This window comes from Artemia franciscana, chromosome 18 (genome assembly GCF_032884065.1).
Source record: "Artemia franciscana chromosome 18, ASM3288406v1, whole genome shotgun sequence".
In the NCBI taxonomy this organism is placed as follows: domain Eukaryota; kingdom Metazoa; phylum Arthropoda; class Branchiopoda; order Anostraca; family Artemiidae; genus Artemia; species Artemia franciscana.
This window is the reverse complement of record NC_088880.1, coordinates 3,849,694-3,868,629: the sequence shown is the minus strand read 5'-3', so window position 1 is coordinate 3,868,629 and position 18,936 is coordinate 3,849,694. Positions and strand designations below refer to the sequence as shown.

Genomic DNA, 18,936 nt, shown 5'->3' with positions numbered 1-18,936 from the left:
TCAATTTTTGATTAGGCAGATTTCCTGAAAAGTATTTTCTTTAGGGATATTTTCAAAGGGGTGGAATTATCTGGAGGATTTTTCTATAGAATGAGGGGATTTTCTGCGAGAGAAATTACCCTTGAGAGAATTTTCTGTGGATGAAATTCTTCATGGCAGAATTTTCTGGGAGGGGGACTTTCGAATGGGTTCGTTCCATTTGGGGGATGCTGGGAAATAAATTCCACGTAGGATAGATATCCGCCATAATAAGGAAAATGATCAGAAACTATATAAAAAAAAGTCTATTTTCGAATAAAAGTAGGCTAAGGAGAATTTTTCCAGGTGAAATTTTTCAAAGGAAATTTTCCGGAAGGAATTTTTTTTAGCAAAAAGCGAATTGTCTCTGGGGGGGGGATTTTTACAAATGAGAATCTTTCCATAGGAGAATCCCTGGGAGACTTTTCCATGGAATGGGAGGCGTATTTACATTTTAAACAATTTAATAAAATCGAAAGAGTCTCAATTTTTTTTCTCTTTATAGATTTATTCTCTATAAAGAATTTTTTTTAGCAAAAAGCGAATTGTCTCTGGGGGGGATTTTACAAATGAGAATCTTTCCATGGGAGAATCCCTGGGAGACCTTTCCATGGAATGGGAGGCGTATTTGCATTTTAAACAATTTAATAAAATCGAAAGAGCCTCAATTCTTTTGAATACTTATTATTCTCTTTTTTATTTTTTTTTCTATTTTTTGTTTTTTAGTTTTTTTCTTTTTTAGTTTTTTTTTTTACACAAATGACGACCGGGACACAGGGAATATAAATGACAACCAAGACACAGGGACACAACTACAACGCGACGCCGGGGTTACAGGGGGATATATAAATGACGACGGGGACACAGGGAATGTTCGATTAGCAACCACCATCAACAAAGCTCAAGGCCAATCGTTACAAAAATGTGGTATAGATCTGAATACGGATTGTTTTCCCATGTACAATTATTATGTTTTGGTAAACCTGACAATCTATTTGTATGGACAGACAATGTGACAGCAAAGAATGTTGTATATTCGCAAGTTTTACATAGTTAAAAATACAACTACAATGGCGTGTAACTAATATGGCACGTAACGACTTACGCGCGCGGGGGGTGGGGGGTTGCTGGGGGAGTGCGATTCGCAAGTTTTACGTTGTTAAAAACACAACTACAATGGCGCGTAACGACTTACGCGCGCGGGGGGGGGGGAAGCGCCCCCACTAACTAGGTGTTGGGATGGCTCGAAGCGCCATCCCAACAGCAGGTTTTTATATATATATATATAGAAGATATAGATAGATGTTCTATTGAGAAATGTTTGAATGTTTAAAATTAACTTTCCATAAAGAGCACTTAATTGAGAACAAACTGAATAACTTTGTAGAGTCAGTATATTAATTTGTAACTTTCTAGAAATTATAAGGGAGAATATCAATTGGTTAAAATAGTAATATTCACACTCTACTACTATTACTATTACTATTACTTACTACTACTACTACTAGTTGTACTATTGCCCCTCTTCAAGCTAAAACTACTGCTTATGCAGTGATTGCTACCAAGACTGATTTTAAATGATACAGAATATTAAAATGATACTACTTTAGTAATTCACCGCTATTACTGCTCTTACTGCTCCTACTATTACCGCGACTAATTGTGATTATAATAAATGCCTATGCCTATAAAAATTAGGCATGGGGTTGTCTGCTCTACTCATGTGAATTTTTTTTTTTTTTTTTTTTTTAGGGTGACTCCGTTATACAAAATTCAACATCTTATACTTCATGAAGGCCTTTGCACAAAATTTATTCTCAAAATTCAAATCAAGGTTTACACCAAAACATTTTAATGCAACATACGTTTTAGTTGCATTTTAATGCAACTAGACGGAAGTTGAGCTATTTCTTCAAGGGAAGTTTTTTTTAGTTTTAAAACTGCGACGGTATTCTTCTTTTCCAAAAAATAAAAATTGCACTAGACACACTGGTATTTTTTTCTGCCGAATAGACGTGATAATAAATCAATATCTTTCCTGATTCTCATTCCACATATGTCTTTTAATGTTTGATGTAGTGGCAAATGATTTTCGTAGTTTGCCATAGTGGTAATTTTAGGTAGACACGAAGCCATAATTAAGAAAGCTCGCTTTAATAATGGACTGCTTTCATATTTCATGGAAAATTGAAATTCTTCGTCAAGAAAATCTTTCAAATTGGTAACAATTTCTGAATATGGCGTATCTGGAGAAGAATCTAGGCGTAGAAGGTCTCTTTCCCAACAATCTCTTACTACAGTGGCTAACTTGTCTGAATCCGTCCCATTTAACAACAAATATCTTATAAAATCAAAAATACGAGCCTCTGTTGCAACAGTTAATAATTCACTTCCAAAAAAGGTACAGCAGTCTATTTTTATTTTTTCACCAAATTGTGGATTTGCTCCATTTTCCAAAAGTATGGTCACCAGTGAGATATTTTTTTTAAAGCGATATCTAACGGTGTTTCTTTTTCACGATTCAGAGTATTTAAACAGCACCATACTTGATAAGCATGTCAACAAGTTCAGTTTGATAATCATGTTCGTTTAAAACAGTAAAGTGTAGACAGTAATCACAGTTTCCCTTTCTTCAAATATTCTTTGACCTCCTTTAATTTTTGGGAAACATTGAGGCTTTTACAGCCTCAAGAAAAAGTTTATCTTGGTCGGTATGGAACACAGGTAAATTAGCTATGGTTGGTAATTCACACAAGTCACTGGTTTTGCGTTTCTTATCAGCAGATAAAGCTGGTTCATTGTTGTCCAAATTGCAGGATAAACTTGCACCATTATGCAGAATATATTGCATTAAGTGAAAATTCTTTTGGTTTATAGCAATGTCTACAAGTCTTTTATTGGGTTTGCACAGTCTTGGATTTGCCCCACGTTCTAGAAGATATTCGACTAAACTTTTTTTTCCTGTTCTCACTGCAATATACAACGGAGTTTCATCGGCCTCATTAAAAGTATGAATTTCGACTCCATTCTTTATCAGTAAGTCGCAAATGTCGCGACTTCCAAACCGAACAGCATTGTGCAAATACAGACAACTTTTGGGACTTGCTCCTTTTTCCAAAAGGTATTATACCAAATACCATTGATTTTTTTTTTACAGCCTTGAGAAGATCAAAATCTAAAGGATTGTCACTTCCGTAGATTTTTTCTTGTTGTTTCATCATAGGAAGTAATTTTTTAAACTGAGCAAAGTACTAGAAACGGCTATTTTATTTCCTGAAATTAAAAAATAAATTAAAAAATCTAAAATAAAATGGTAAAATTACTCCACAATTACAGAATAAATTTTTCCCCCGGGGCAAGTTTTGTCCAAAATTTCATGGTCTACCAAAATTACATAAGCAAGGACTTCTTTTAACGCCCATCGTAGCTAGTACGACAGCCCCCGCTTCCAATATTGGAAAATAGTTCAAATATCTCAAAAAATATAATTATCAATGGTTTTAACATCGTTTCTATGCATTGTGTTGGGGTTTCTATGCACTGCATAAGCAATAGTTTTAGCTTTAAGAGGAGCAATAGTACTACACAGGGACACAACTACAATGGCGCGTAACTAATATGGCGCGTAACGACTTACGCGCGCGAGGGGGCTTAGGGGGGCGAAGCGCCCCCACCAACTAGGTGTTGGGGTGGCGCGAAGCGCCACCCGAACACCTTAAATTTATATTTAAATTATAATAAAATTTAATAATAAATTTATAAAATATTTAATTATAAAATTAAATTTTTAAGCTTTTTTAGCTTATATTTTAATTTATATTTAATTTATATTATATTTATAAACTATAACACCAATAAACTTAAAAAACGCATCAAAAATTGTTTATATGCATTTTGTTATGTTTCTATGAGTCGGAAAGAAACTCCTGGAAGGGATAGGTACAAAGGTGGCACTCTCTCAACACGGCCTTGTCTCTGATCAACATGGAGATAAGCAGGGTTGGTTTTAAAGCTTGACGCATCTAGGCCCAAGTGTTTTTGTTGCTCCGTTTTTGTGAGATTTTCGGTGAAATACGGGGATAGTGGAAGCACTGGACAGAACGCAACTGATGAGCCAAAAGTAATCAGAGAGAGGGGTGATATCTAACTCTCAGCTGCCATACCTGGGAGACATCTGACAGTTTATATGCGGCTAAGGAATTCCTGTGTTGATTTAAATCACTTTTCTGTGCTTAGGTAACAGGGCGGCGGGGTGCACCTGGCACTTTGACGATAAATCACATCAGTCCAGTTTTATTCCGACAAAAATCACTCAGTGATAATTGACTGCGACCCCTGGCATTTTCTGCCCTTAGGCTCGGGCCTAGTGGGCCTAGACATATGTCATTACTTCCACTATTGCTAAATTTTTAAGGGTTTCTCAATTTTTTTTTCTAAAAAAAAACAGTGTTCCCTTAAATCTGCTCAGAAAATTATCAATCGTAAATATTCTATTCTTCAGGACAATTCCCGGAGAATTCGGATAGTGCAAACAGTGACAAAAGTGTACTTAGCCTAAATGTGAGAGAGGCGTCAGGGGAGTTCTATGATGGAGGGGGCTTAAACGGGCAAATACTGCAGAATATTTTGTTTTTTAGTATTATGTAGTTATTAGAATACTTCGGTATACTATACTACGTATAGGCAAGAAATACTATCTACATAGAATACTATCTACGTATAGGCAAGTGAAAACTTCGAAAAGAATGAAAGGAATTTGATTGACTTTGAAAAAAGACAATTCAAGTTTTACGAGAAAAGGGAGAAAGAACTAAATAATTTCAAGAATTGCAAATTTTTAAAACCTATGAAATGTTTGACTAAATTTTTAAATTCTGGATGAAAACATCCTTGTTTCCTTTCTATAAAATCCTTTCTCTAAGTAAAAAAAAAGAATCAGTAATAATGTTTTTTTCTTCAGTGGATTTACCTTCTGCGTTTGCTTAATTTTGATACTTTTTCTGGATGTCCTTAATATTTCCTTTAATTTGTGTAAAATTTTATACTTTGACACTGTTTTAACACACAAAACTAGGTAAATATTTGATTTTTTGATAACTGATCATGAGCACAGTTTAATGTTATATATTCTCTACTGTGATCATAAGTAACAACATAGAAGGCGAAAATTTTTGTCAAATATCCACCTAGCGGAAAATACTTTTGTAAAATAGATGGCATTAAAAAGCTGAAAACACAGATGTGGAATTTAATAAATAAGTTTCGCCTTCTTTCTCTAAAACTACTATATTAAGGTTATCTTAAGAGATGAATTTAATAAAAAAGTACGATTATTTCTACCATACGGATTTTTTGACAGAATTTCAAATTCTATATCTTAAACTAATATTGAAGTAACTTGGCCATCTTATTTTTTAGAATATAAGATATTGATTTACATGCAGGTTTACGTGCAGGTTTTCAAGAAGAAACATAAAACAATATGATAGGCAGCATCGCTCTATAATAGCTAGAAATATAATCAAAACTTTAAAAGAAGCTAGTTAGATTCAATGAAAGTTCTAGTGCTCTTTTTAAGATTAAATAAAAAAACAAGTTTTTTTTTATCTGAAAGTAAGGAGCGACATTAAAACTTAAAACGAACAGAAATCACTTCGTATATGAAAGAGGCTGCTTCCTCATCAACGCCCCGCTCTTTACGCTAAATTTTGACTCTTTCTCTCAATTCTTCTTTTTAAAACAGTAAAAAACTTTAGCGTAAAGAACGGGGCGTTGATGAGGAAGTAGCCTCTCTCATAAACGAAGTAATTTCTGTTCGTTTTAAGTTTTAATGTTGCTCCTTACTTTCAGTTAAAAAAACTTGTTTTTTTTATTTAATTTCTGAACGTTTTTGAATCAATGCATGTTTTAATTTTGGCTCTCCGCAGAGGAATAATCAAAACGAAATTTGCATATTTTAAACTCCATTTAAACTCCACTATATGTATACACTAGAGTAATCTAGGCAGAGATTTCTTTACATTATCTGTCCCTACAGGAGTCCATGTAGTCAATTACTGAAACAATAAAACAGGAATCATGCATAAGAAACAGAAATTAGACCCAGCAACTGCCAACACAGAGTTGGCTAGCAGGCCTAATGAGAATGTAAAGTGTCCAAACTTCCAATAAAGTCTGTTTATAAAAATAAATAGAAGTTTATAGAAGTTTAATAGAAGTTTAATAAATAAGTATCCTCAATTGTACAAGTCACCTTAATAATCAACCTTAAAATCAACATCAATAAATATAGTACAAACATGACATTGTCAGTCAAACAAGACATTGTCAGTCAGTCATCATTGTCAAATATAAATTTAAGGTGTTCAGGTGGCGATTTGCGCCACCCCAACACCTAGTTGGTGGGGGCGTTTTGCGCCCCCCTCCCCAAGCCCCCCCGTGAGCATAAGTCGTTATGCGCCATATTTGTTACCTGCCATTGTAGTTGTGTCCCTGTGTCCCACCTGTGAGCATACATATATATATATATATATATATATATATATATATATATATATATATATATATATATATGTTTTTAACTAAGTAAAACTAGGGTATATACAACATTCTTCTCTGTCCCATTGTCTGTCCATATAAATAGATTGTCAGGTTTAGCGACTCTTGAACATGCAACACATGGATTAAATTTAGTTAATTTATTTTTTCTCCTGTGTTTAACCTTATTTAATGTATTTAAGTAATGCTTTAAAGAAAACGGGTTTTGATATATTTTATTTACTTTATAATTTTCTATAAGCTTAATTGCATAATAATATTGATATTTTCTTTGCTAATTTTAAAAACAATAAAATTGAATTGGTATTTAAGGTATCAACTTAATGAAAAATTTCTATTTAACCTAAAAAAAATACTTCAACATACTAAACGTACAATAATAGGGTAAGCGATTTTTGGAAGGGTGAGAGGGGGGTCAGGGCTGTAAACTCAATTTTAGACTAATATCAAACAGTTTTTGACAACAAACTGTAAGCGAGGACTGACTCGGCCCAATAGTTACGAAAACTCTAAAAAACGGTAACAACAGTAATGGTAACAGTATTAAGTGGTAAACAATGACATTATGATAGCAATAGATGCATCAGAAGAATTGGCTTCTTATGCTTATTACATAAAAAAACTAGTTTTTCTAACTAAAAGTAAGGAGCGACATTAAAACTTAAAACGAACAAAAATTACTCCGTATATGAAATAGGTTGTCTCCTCCACAATCCTTCGCTCTTTTTGCTAAAGCTTTTAATTGTCTTAAAAAGCAGAATTGTGGTAAAGAGTCAAACTTTAGCGTAAAGAATGAAGGATTGCGGAGGGGACAACCCTTTTCATATACGGAGTAATTTCTGTTCGTTTTAAGTTTTAATGTCGCTCCTTACTTTTAGTTAGAAAAACTAGTTTTTTTTTATGTAATTTCTGAACGTTTTTGAATTAATGCATGTTTGATTTTGGCTCTCCACACATAAATTATTAAAATGAAATTTATATTTTAATTCCTTTTTTGTCTAAATGGCTTTCTCTTAGTTCTGATCAGACGATTTTGAGAAATATGGGATGGGGAAGGAGGCCTAGTTGCCATGCAATTTTTTGGTTACACAAAAAGACAACTGTAAATTATAATTTTTAACGAATTTTTTTATTAGTAAAAAATATACGTAACTTAAGAATTTACTTACGTAACAAACTTTTATATTCTTAAATTTGTATTATGTATATGAGGGGGTTTGTACCCTCGTTAATACCTCGCTCTTTACACTAAATCGTAAGTATTGTGCCGATTCTTTAAGAATGACCCCTGAATCCGAAACGCCGTAGAATAAATAGTTGAAATTACTGAAAATACTTTAGCATAAAGAGCGAGGTATTTATCTCCTCCTAAATACCTCGCTCTTTATGCTAAAGTGTTTTTAGAACCCCTCATATAAGTAATAATCTCTGTTCGTTTTAAGTTTCAATGGTACTCCTTACTTTCAATTGAAAGAATGTTTCCATGTTTATTTTTTCATTTTTTTTATAGAAATTTTAGAAAATCCTGCGCCCTTTTCATTGAATTTCTGTTCCCCCATGATATATTTCTCCAAGGAAAGATCCTCCCACAGAGCCCTCTCCCCTCAACCCCATCCCCAAAACCAAAAAAAAAATCCCCTGAAAACGACTGTACATTTCCCAATAACCATTATTATATGTAATCACTGGTCGAAGTTTGTAACTTGCAGCCCCTCCCCCAGGAACTGTGGGGGAGTAAGTCATTCCCAAAGACATAGTTATTATGGTTTTTGACTCTGTGGAACAAAATGGCTATCTCAAAATTTTGATCTGTTGACTTTGGAGAAAAAATGAGCGTGGGAGGGGGCCTAGGTGCCCTCCAATTTTTTTGGTCACTCAAAAAAGGCGCTAGAACTTTTCATTTCCGTTAGAATGAGCCCTCTTGCAACATTCTAGGACCACTTGGTCGATACGATGACCGCTGGGGAAAAAAAAAAAACAAATAAACACGCACCCGTGATTTGTCTTCTGGCAAAAAAATACGAAATTCCACATTTTTGTAGATAGGAGCCTGAAAATTTCTCTATAGGATTTTCTGATACGCTGAATGCGATGGTGTGATTTTCGTTAAGATTCTGTGACTTTTAGGGGGTGTTTTCCCCAATTTTCTAAAATAAGACAAATTTTCTCAGGCTCGTAACTTTTGATGACAAAGACCAAATTTGATGAAACTTATATATTTAAAATCAGCATAAAAATCCGATTCTTTTGATGTATATTTTAGCATCAAAATTCCGTTATTTAGAGTTTCGTTTACTATTGAGCCGGGTCGCTCCTTACTACAGTTCGTTACCACGAACTGTTTGATTCCAAAAATATAAAATTTATTAAGTTTAGTTTTACATAATAAAAGCTATGAGCCTGAGAAAATTTGTGTTTTTTTTCCGAAAAAGGAGAGGAACTCCCCCCCCCCCCAAAAAAAAATATTAACCTCAATGAAAATCATACTATCAGATTCAGTATCAAAAAGCCCTGCCGTAGAGGTTTTAAACTCCCATCTGCAAAAATGTGGAGTTTTGTACGTTTTTTCTTTTCGTCAGGATGATCGTTTCAAACCAGTGGTCTTTGAATATCGGGAAAGGTATTGCTTGAATGGAAATTAAAAGTTTCATTGCCCTTATTAAGTGACCAGAAATATTGAAGAGCAACTATTCCCCACCCATGCCCCCTTTTCCTAAAATACCCCCAATCAAAATTTTGAGATAGCCATTTTTGTTCAACCTAGTTAAAAAGTCAAATAATTATACACCTGGAGACGATATGACAAACCCACGGCCCCCAAGGAAAGGGCTGTAAGCTAATTTATTTGCCTATTATTTGGCAAATGTCTCCCGGAAAAGTATTTTCCACCCATGCCCCCTTTTCCTAAAATACCCCCAATCAAAATTTTGAGATAGCCATTTTTGTTCAACCTAGTTAAAAAGTCAAATAATTATACACCTGGAGACGATATGACAAACCCAAGGCCCCCAAGGAAAGGGCTCTCCGGGAAAAGTCTCCCGGGGATTCTCCTATGGAAAGATTCTCATTTGTAAAATCCCCCCCACAGACAATTCGCTTTTTGCTAAAAAAAAATTCCTGCCGGAAAATTCCTTTGAAAAATTTCAGCTGGAAAAATTCTCCTTAGCCTACTTTTATTCGATTTTTTTTTTTATATAGTTTCTGATCGTTTTCCAAATTCTGCCGGATATCTACCCTACGTGGGATTTATTTCCCAGCATCCCCCAAATGGAACGACCCCATTCGAAAGTCCCCCTCCCAGAAAATCCTGCCATGAAGAATTTCACCCACAGAAAATTCTCTCAAGAGTAATTTCTCTCGCGGAAAATCCCCTCCTTCTATAGAAAAAATCCCCCAGATAATTCCACCCCTTTGAAAATTTTCCCTGGATAATTTCCCTGGAACATCTCCATATGCAGAAATTCAGACAGCAAAGAGAGAGTAAGCCAAAAAATTTATTCCCTACAGGAATTCTGGAAAATCCTCCCTGCCTCAACTTTCCCATTGATAGTGAATCTTTGGAAACTACCACCTCCACAAAAAATTCTTCCCGTGTAAAATCTCTCCTCTCCAAAAACTGTCTCTTTATTTCCTAATAACGAATGCTGTATGTAAATAATAGGCAAACATATTAGCTTACAGCCCTTTCCTTGGGGGCCGTGGGTTTGTCATATCGTCTCCAGGGGTATAATTATTTGACTTTTTAACTAGGTTGAACAAAAATGGCTATCTCAAAATTTTGATCGGGGGTATTTTAGGAAAAGGGGGCATGGGTGGGGAATAGTTGCTCTTCAATATTTCTGGTCACTTAATAAGGGCAATGAAACTTTTAATTTCTATTCAAGTAATACCTTTCCCGATATTCGAAGACTACTGGTTTGAAACGATCATCCTGACGAAAAGAAAAAACGTACAAAACTCCACATTTTTGCAGATGGGAGTTTAAAACCTCTACGGCAGGGTTTTTTGATACTGAATCTGATAGTATGATTTTCATTGAGGTCAATATTTTTTTTTTGGGGGGGGGAGTTCCTCTCCTTTTTCGAAAAAAAAACACAAATTTTCTCAGGCTCATAGCTTTTATTATGTTAAACTAAACTTAATAAATTTTATATTTTTGGAATCAAACAGTTCGTGGTAACTAATTGTAGTAAGGAGCGACCCGGCTCAATAGTAAACGAAACTCTAAATAACGGAATTTTGATGCTAAAATATACATCAAAAGAATCGGATTTTTATGCTGATTTTAAATATACAAGTTTCATCAAATTTGGTCTTTGTCATCAAAAGTTACGAGCCTGAGAATATTTGTCTTATTTTAGAAAATTGGGGAAAACACCCCCTAAAAGTCACAGAATCTTAATGAAAATCACACCATCGCATTCAGCGTATCAGAGAACCCTATAGCGAAATTTTCAGGCTCCTATCTACAAAAATGTGGAATTTCGTATTTTTTTTGCCAGAAGACAAATCACGGGTGCGTCTTTATTTGTTTTTGTTTTTTTTTTCCCAGGGGTCATCGTATCGACCAAGTGGTCCTAAAATGTTGCAAGAGGGCTCATTCTAACGGAAATGAAAAGTTCTAGTGCCCTTTTTAAGTGACCAAAAAAATTGGAGGGCACCTAGGCCCCCTCCCACGCTCATTTTTTCTCCAAAGTCAACAGATCAAAATTTTGAGATAGCCATTTTGTTCCACAGAGTCAAAAACCATAATAACTATGTCTTTGGGAATGACTTACTCCCCCACAGTTCCTGGGGGAGGGGCTGCAAGTTACAAACTTCGACCAGTGATTACATATAATAATACCTAAAATTGAATGGCATAAAGAGCGAAGGATTGCGGAGGAGACAACCCATTTCATATACGGAGTAATTTCTGTTCGTTTTAAGTTTTAATGTCGCTCCTTACTTTTAGTTAGAAAAACTAGTTTTTTTTTATGTAATAAGCATAAGAAGCCAATTCTTCTGATGCATCTATTGCTATCATAATGTCACCGTTTACCACTTACTACTGTTACCATTACTGTTGTTACCGTTTTTTAGAGTTTTCGTTACTATTGGGCCGAGTCAGTCCTCGCTTACAGTTTGTTGTCAAAAACTGTTTGATATTAGTCTAAAATTGAGTTTACAGCCCTGACCCTCCCCCCTCTCACCCTTCCAAAAATCGCTTACCCTATTATTGTACGTTTAGTATGTTGAAGTATTTTTTTTAGGTTAAATAGAAATTTTTCATTAAGTTGATACCTTAAATACCAATTCAATTTTATTGTTTTTAAAATTAGCAAAGAAAATATCAATATTATTATGCAATTAAGCTTATAGAAAATTATAAAGTAAATAAAATATATCAAAACCCGTTTTCTTTAAAGCATTACTTAAATACATTAAATAAGGTTAAACACAGGAGAAAAAATAAATTACCTAAATTTAATGCATGTGTTGAAAGATAAACGCTTCCAGAAATAACAAATTATTAAAGAAATGGATATTTTTCAAAATAGCCTTTAATGTTTTTCTTAATACGCATGATTTCCAACAAATTATATAAATTTTCAAAAATTCTTTTTAACATGTTTTGAGATTATCTGGGGAAGATAGTTAGACCAAAAATTTTTACAACTGAAAAGTGAACATGAAAAACAAAAAATATCAATGTATAAACCTAAGCATTTCCCAGGCCCTGGTGGGATCATTTGAGCAAAAGGATATCCTTGAAAAAAGTATAAAATTCGGACTAAATCCTAAAAAACTACACATAGAAGAAATAATTTCAAAGATAGAGACAGGGATTAAAAAGTCTTCAAAAGATGTTAAGATGATTTAAGACTGGGGGTCAAGAATATTTGAAAAATATAGATTGAAAATATGAATATAGATATATATAGATACGTAACCAGACTATGTGTGTTTGTTTGTCATATGACGCATATGACGTCTAAAAAATAAAGAAGAAAAAGAAAACTAAAAAAAGAAAAAAAAAGAAAAATGGTAAAAAACTAAAAAAACTAAAAAAATAAAAAAAAGTAAAAAAAGAAAAAAAGCTAAAAAAAAAACTAAAAAAGCTACAAAATTAAAAAATATAAAAAACTAAAAAAGAAAAAAATTAAAGCATTTTTGTTTTTGTGTATGTTTTAGGGTTTGCATATGACGTCTTAAAAGAAAACTAAAAAGAAAAAAAAGAAAAAAGGTAAAAAACTAAAAAGAAAAAAAGCTAAAAAAAATAAAAAAGCTACAAAACCAAAAATAGAAAAAACTAAAAAGAAAAAATTAAAGCATGTTTGTTTTTTTGTATGTTTGAGGGTTTGCATATGACACCTGAAAAATAAAAAAAGAAAATGAAAAATAAAAAAAAAGAAAAAGGTAAAAAACTAAAAAAAGAAAATAAAAAAGGTAAAAAAAACTAAAAAGTAAAAAGCTAAAAAAGCTACAAAACTTAAAAAAAAGAAATTTTTTTAAAAAAATAAAAAATAGAAAAAACTAAAAAAGAAAAAAACAAAAAAGAAAAAATTAAAAAAAAGAAAAAACTAAAAAAGAAAAAAAATAAAAAATAAAAATAAACTAAAAAACGAAAAAGAATAAAAAAGAAAACAAATCAATAAAAAGACCGGGAGACAAATGACAACCGGGACAGAGGGAATATAAATGACAAACGGGACGCAGGGAATATAAATGATGACCGGGACACAGGGAATATAAATGATTTTTGGTGTAAACTTTGATTTGAATTTTGAGAATAAATTTTGTGCAAAGGCCTTCATGAAGAATAACATGTTGAATTTTGTATAACGGAGTCACCCAAAAAAAAGCAAAATTCACATGAGTAGAGCAGACAACACCATGCCTAATTTTTATAGGCATAGGCATTTATTATAATCACAATTAGTCGCGGTAATAGTAGGAGCAGTAAGAGCACTAATAGCGGTGTATTACTAAAGTAGTATCATTTAAACTCAGTCTTGGTAGCAATCACTGCATAAGCAGTAGTTTTAGCTTTAAGAGGGGCAATAGTACTACTACTAGTAGTAGTAGTAGTAGTAGTAGTAAGTAATAGTAATAGTAGTAGAGTGTGAATATTGGTATTTTAACCAATTGATAATCTCCCTTACAATTTCTAGAAAGTTACAAATTAATATACTCACTCTACAAAGTTATTCAGTTTGTTCTCATTTTAATGTAACATTTAATAAATTCAATGGTGGTAACCATTTACTGAGTTACTCTAGACAGAAGTTGAACTAATTCTTTAAGAGAATTTTTGTTTAGTTTTAAAACCTTAAAACTACTGTATTCTTCTTTTCCAAACATTAAAAATCGCACTAGACACAGTGGTATTGATTCTCTGCCGAAAAGACATGATAATAAACTAATATCTTTCCGGATTCTAATTCCACATATGTCTTTTAATGCTCAGAGCTCTTATTTTAAAATCCCTGGTGAAGTCACCCAATTACGTAATGAAGCTGCCGCAAAAACTTCAAAAGCTCTATCATCAAGAAAAGGGCCTGTTGAAAAAATGATTAACCCGGGTAGAAGGGCTCTGAATAAAAATGAAAGAAAAAGTCCTAACTTTGGCTTTGAAAAGTTGAGAGCATCAGAATCTGTTAAGGCCGAACGTATTAGCAGTAGATTCTATGAAGAATCCAGCACAGGCATTTCAGAAATGGAATCACCAAGAAAAAGGTCATTTAAAGAAGTAAGAGACCCCGGCAGTAAGACTAAAAATTCAAAGAAAAGAAAAAATTGTGACAGGGCCATCGAAACTTCGACCGTGTCAGTCCCTTCGAAAGCTAAAATCATTTCTACCCAATTACAAAATGAATTTGGCAAATGCGCTTCAAAAATGGAACTGTCTAGAAAACGGCATTTTGAAGAGAGAAAAGGTAATTTAGAAGAAACAAGTGACAAAAGTCCTTCACAGACTGTGAATTCAGAACAAAGTAAAATTAGTTCATTGGCTTTTGAAGATTCTAGTTCGTCAGTACATGTCAAATCAAAATGTATTTCTACCAGACTAGATGACAAATCCGACATTTATATTTCTGGAAACGAATCGCTTAGAAAAAGGCCTTTGGAAGGAATGAGTAACCCAGGCACTGAGGGTGAAAACCCGCCCAAAAAACATTGTGACAGGAGCTTTAAAATTTCAAATGCGTTATTGCCTGTCAAACCTGAATCCAAGTCCACCCTCTTAATAGATGATTTGGGCACATTCACTTCAAAAATTAAAGCGTCAAGGAAAATGCATTTTGAAGAGAAAAAAAATTCTATAGAAGAAAGAAGTGACCAAGGTCTTAGTAAGGTTGTGAATCCAGAACAAATAAAAACTCATGACTTGATTTCTGAAAATTCAGATTCATCAGTACCTGTCAAGACAAAATGTATTTCTGTCCGATCATATGACAAATCAGGCTCTGAAAGTGAAGCGTTGAGAAAAAGAAATTTTGAAAAAATCAGTGATCCAGGCCCTGAGGCTGTGAATAAGAAAAAACGAAAAACGTGGGACGTCAGCTTTGAAAATTTAAGCACGTCAATGCCTGTCAAAGCTGAACTCGTTTCTAGACTATTACAAGATACATGGGATTACACATTAGATAATTATTACGAGACGCATTGCGTGTCTAATGGTAAACTAAGACTAAAAAAATCCAAGGAAGCTGATGAGTTGATTTTGGAACCTTATCTTAATCTGGCAAAACATATATTACTTAGCAAATCAGGGACTGAAGAAGACCTTTGGTGGGCTGAAAATTGGCTTAAATTGTTTGGCAAATCAGAGACTACAAAAGATCTTAAGAGGGCTTTAAAGCTAAAACAAATTGCAATAGCAAAAGTAAAACACCTTTTTCAAAATGATATCAAATTAGATTCAGTGAATGCAAGTAATAAAGCACTTTTAGACAATGCAATAAAAACCAAAAATTTGATTTTAATCAAATATCTTTCCTAAAATGGTGCTAAATTGGATACTGAGGATGGAAACAACGAAACACCTTTAATTAGAGCTATAAAAGCCAAAGAACTAGATTTAGTCCAATGTCTATTGGAAAGTGGGGCAAATCCCAACCGTGGGCTGTGTCTACACCATGCTGTTTTAACGGGAAGTAGTGAAGTGTGTTCCCTACTTTTGTATGCAGGGGCTGATTATAATCATATGAATGAGTTTCAAGAAACAGCGTTGGATTTGGCTGTGACAACAAAAAATTTGACATTAGTCAAATTATTAATGCCCCTAGGAGGGATCGATGAAGTGGAACTTCATCAGCGGTTACACTATATTGCTGGGATGGAAAGCAATTATATTAGTGAATTATTAGCTATTGCTGTAGAAGTTAATAGAAGGAAATTTATAAAGGTACTTGTGTCAAATGGGGCAAACTTTGGCCAGTGTTTACACATTGCTGTTGAGAATGAAAATAAATATACATGTGAGGAGCTTATCAAGAATGGTGCCGATATAAACGCCAGAAATGAAAAAAACGAAACACCTTTAGATTTAGCGCTAAAAACTGGAAAATTTGACATTGTCAAAGTTTTTGGGACTTGAGAAGTACACAAATTCTTGTTCAGCTCATACATTCTGTTTTTCTTCTTATTGGAGGAAATAATGATTACTCTGAAGATTTACTATTTTGTGCTGTAGAAGCGAATAACAGTTTTGCCTTTACTTTGCTTTTGTCAAATAGAGCAAGTCCAAAGAAGTTAGCAGATAAAGTAAAAGGGATTTTGGACCAAAGACAAAATACCTACGTTGTCAATCATTCCAATTCACCTCCTGTATTCTTAAACAATTTTGAAAATTTGCTGAAAAAACTCATTGAGTTTAGCTATATCAAAGATCATCCTATCAAATCAAAAGAAATATTAGTCCTGTCACTTTCTATATGCAGTATGTGTCTACCTGATGATCCTCTCCTAAAATGCAAGACATTAAAAGACGAATGTCGAAAGATAATCAGGGAAACGACAAATTTTTTTAGGGTATATGGCTCTATGAAAAATTTGGGCATACCAAAAAGTATGCAACGTTTCCTCTTTTGCGAAAAAGAATTGACGACTTTCAAATTGGGATCTTTTCACCAAAAATTTGTAGATCTGTTTGAAAATGAAGTGATTTTTGAGGTCGACAACTGTCAAATCTGCCCAATACTCTTGCATAAATATGGAAATATATAATAAAATAGGACCCTTAAGAAAAATGTATTTAGAAGAAGTAAGTGACAAAGGTTCTAGTGAGGCTGAGGATCTAGAACAAATAAAAACTCATGACTTGATTTCTGAAAATTCAGATTCATCAGTACCTGTCAAGACAAAATGTATTTCTGTCCGATCACAGACGAATCCAGGCTCTGAAAGTGAAGCGTCGAGAAAAAGAAAATTTGAAGAAATAAGTGATCCAGGCCCTGAGGCTGTGAATAAAAAAAAACGAAAAACGTGGGACGTCAGCTTTGAAAATTTAAGCACGTCAATGCCTGTCAAAGCTGAACTTGTTTCTAGACTATTACAAGATGCATGGGATTACACATTAGATAATTATTACGAGACGCTTTGCATTTCTAATCATAAACTGTTAGCAAAAAAATACAAGGAAGCTAATGAGTTGATTTTTGAACCTTATCTTAACCAGGCAAATCATATATTACTTAGCAAATCAGGGACTGAAGAAGACCTTTGGGTGGCTGAAAATTTGCTTAAATTATTTGGCAAATCAGAGACTACAAAAGATCTTAAGAGGGCTTTAAATCTAAAACAAATGCAATAGCAAAAGTAAAACACCTTATTCAAAATGATATCAAATTAGATTCAGTGAATGCAACAAATAAAGCACTTTTAGACAATGCAATAAAAACCAAAAATTTGATTTTAATCAAATATCTTTCCAAAAATGGTGCTAAATTGGATACTGAGGATGGAAACAACGAAACACCTTTGATTAGAGCTATAAAAGCCAAAGAACTAGATTTAGTCCAATGTCTATTGGTAAGTGGGGCAAATCCCAACCGTGCAGTGGATAAAATTAAAATTTTGATTTTTAGTATCCTGACGACTTTTGATACTAACGCAAAATCTCTTGAGCTGAAAACTGATGCTTCCAAGCACAGCCTTGGAGCAGAATTAAGTATTGGCGGACAAGTTGTTGCCTTTAGATCAGGAGCTGTAACATTGACAGAACAGAAAACGCCCCACTCTTTACGTTAAAGTTTTAAACTTTAGCGTAAAGAGCGGGGTGTTGATGAGGAAGCAGTCCCTTTCATATACGAAGTAATTTCTGTTCGTTTTAAGTTTTAATGTCGCTCCTTACTTTCAGTTAAAAAACTTGTTTTTTTTATTTAATTTCTGAACGTTTTTGAATCAATGCATGTTTTGACTTTGGGTCTCGGCAGAGGAATAATTAAAACAAATTTTGCATATTTATTTATTTGGCTAAATGGCTTTCTCATAGTTTTGATCGAATGATTTTGAGAAAAAAAGGAGTGGGGGAGGAAGCCTAGTTGCCCTCCGATTTTTGGTTACTTAAAAAGGCAACTAAAACCTATAATTTTTTACGAATATTTTTATTAGCAAAAGATATACGTAACTTATAAATTAGCTTACGTAACGAACTTTTGTATTCTCATGTTTTTATTACATATATGAGGGGTTCACCCCCTCGTCAGTACCTCGCTCTTTACACTAAAGCTTTCGTTAAAATTCGTATAAAAAAAAAAAAAAAACAATTCAAAAACGAACATATATACAGACCGGGACACCGGGACACAAATGACGACCGGGACACCGGGACACAAGGAATATAAATGACGCCCGGGACCCTCAAAGAGAAATCACAGACTGGGACACCGAGACACAAATGACGACCGGGACACAGGGAATATAGATGACGACCCGGACACAGGGACACAACTACAACAGGGACGCCGGGGGGCACAGGGGGATATATAAATGACGACGGCGACACAGGGAATGGTCGATTAGCAATCACCATCAACAAAGCTCAAGGGCAATCATTAGAATCATGAGGTATAGATCTGAATACGAATTGTTTTCCCATGGACCATTATATGTTGCATGTTCAAGAGTCGGTAAACCTGACAATCTATTTATGTGCACAGACAATGGGACAGCAAAGAATGTTGTATATTTGCAAGTTTTACGTAGTTAAAAACATGTATATATATATATATAATATATATATATATATATATATATATATATATATATATATATATATATATATATATATATATATATATATATATTTGTCTGTCTGTGGATCACGTGACGTCATGTTTCTGTGTCGGCTGACGTCATGAAATTAGTTGTCGT

At 33.7% G+C, this 18,936-nt stretch overlaps 1 protein-coding gene across 1 annotated transcript; it reads left to right on the top strand.

Moving 5' to 3' along the window:
- The first annotated feature begins 15,766 nt into the window (after positions 1–15,766).
- LOC136038987 (putative ankyrin repeat protein RF_0381) lies at positions 15,767–16,159 on the top strand. The gene has a single exon (XM_065722505.1). The coding sequence runs from the start codon at positions 15,767–15,769 to the stop codon at positions 16,157–16,159; it is 393 nt and encodes a 130-aa protein (XP_065578577.1).
- The last annotated feature ends 2,777 nt before the right edge of the window (positions 16,160–18,936 follow it).

Bases quoted from the DNA above. Each gene is read 5' to 3' on its own strand.
- LOC136038987 (XM_065722505.1), top strand. From the start codon at position 15,767: ATGAATGAGTTTCAAGAAACAGCGTTGGATTTGGCTGTGACAACAAAA.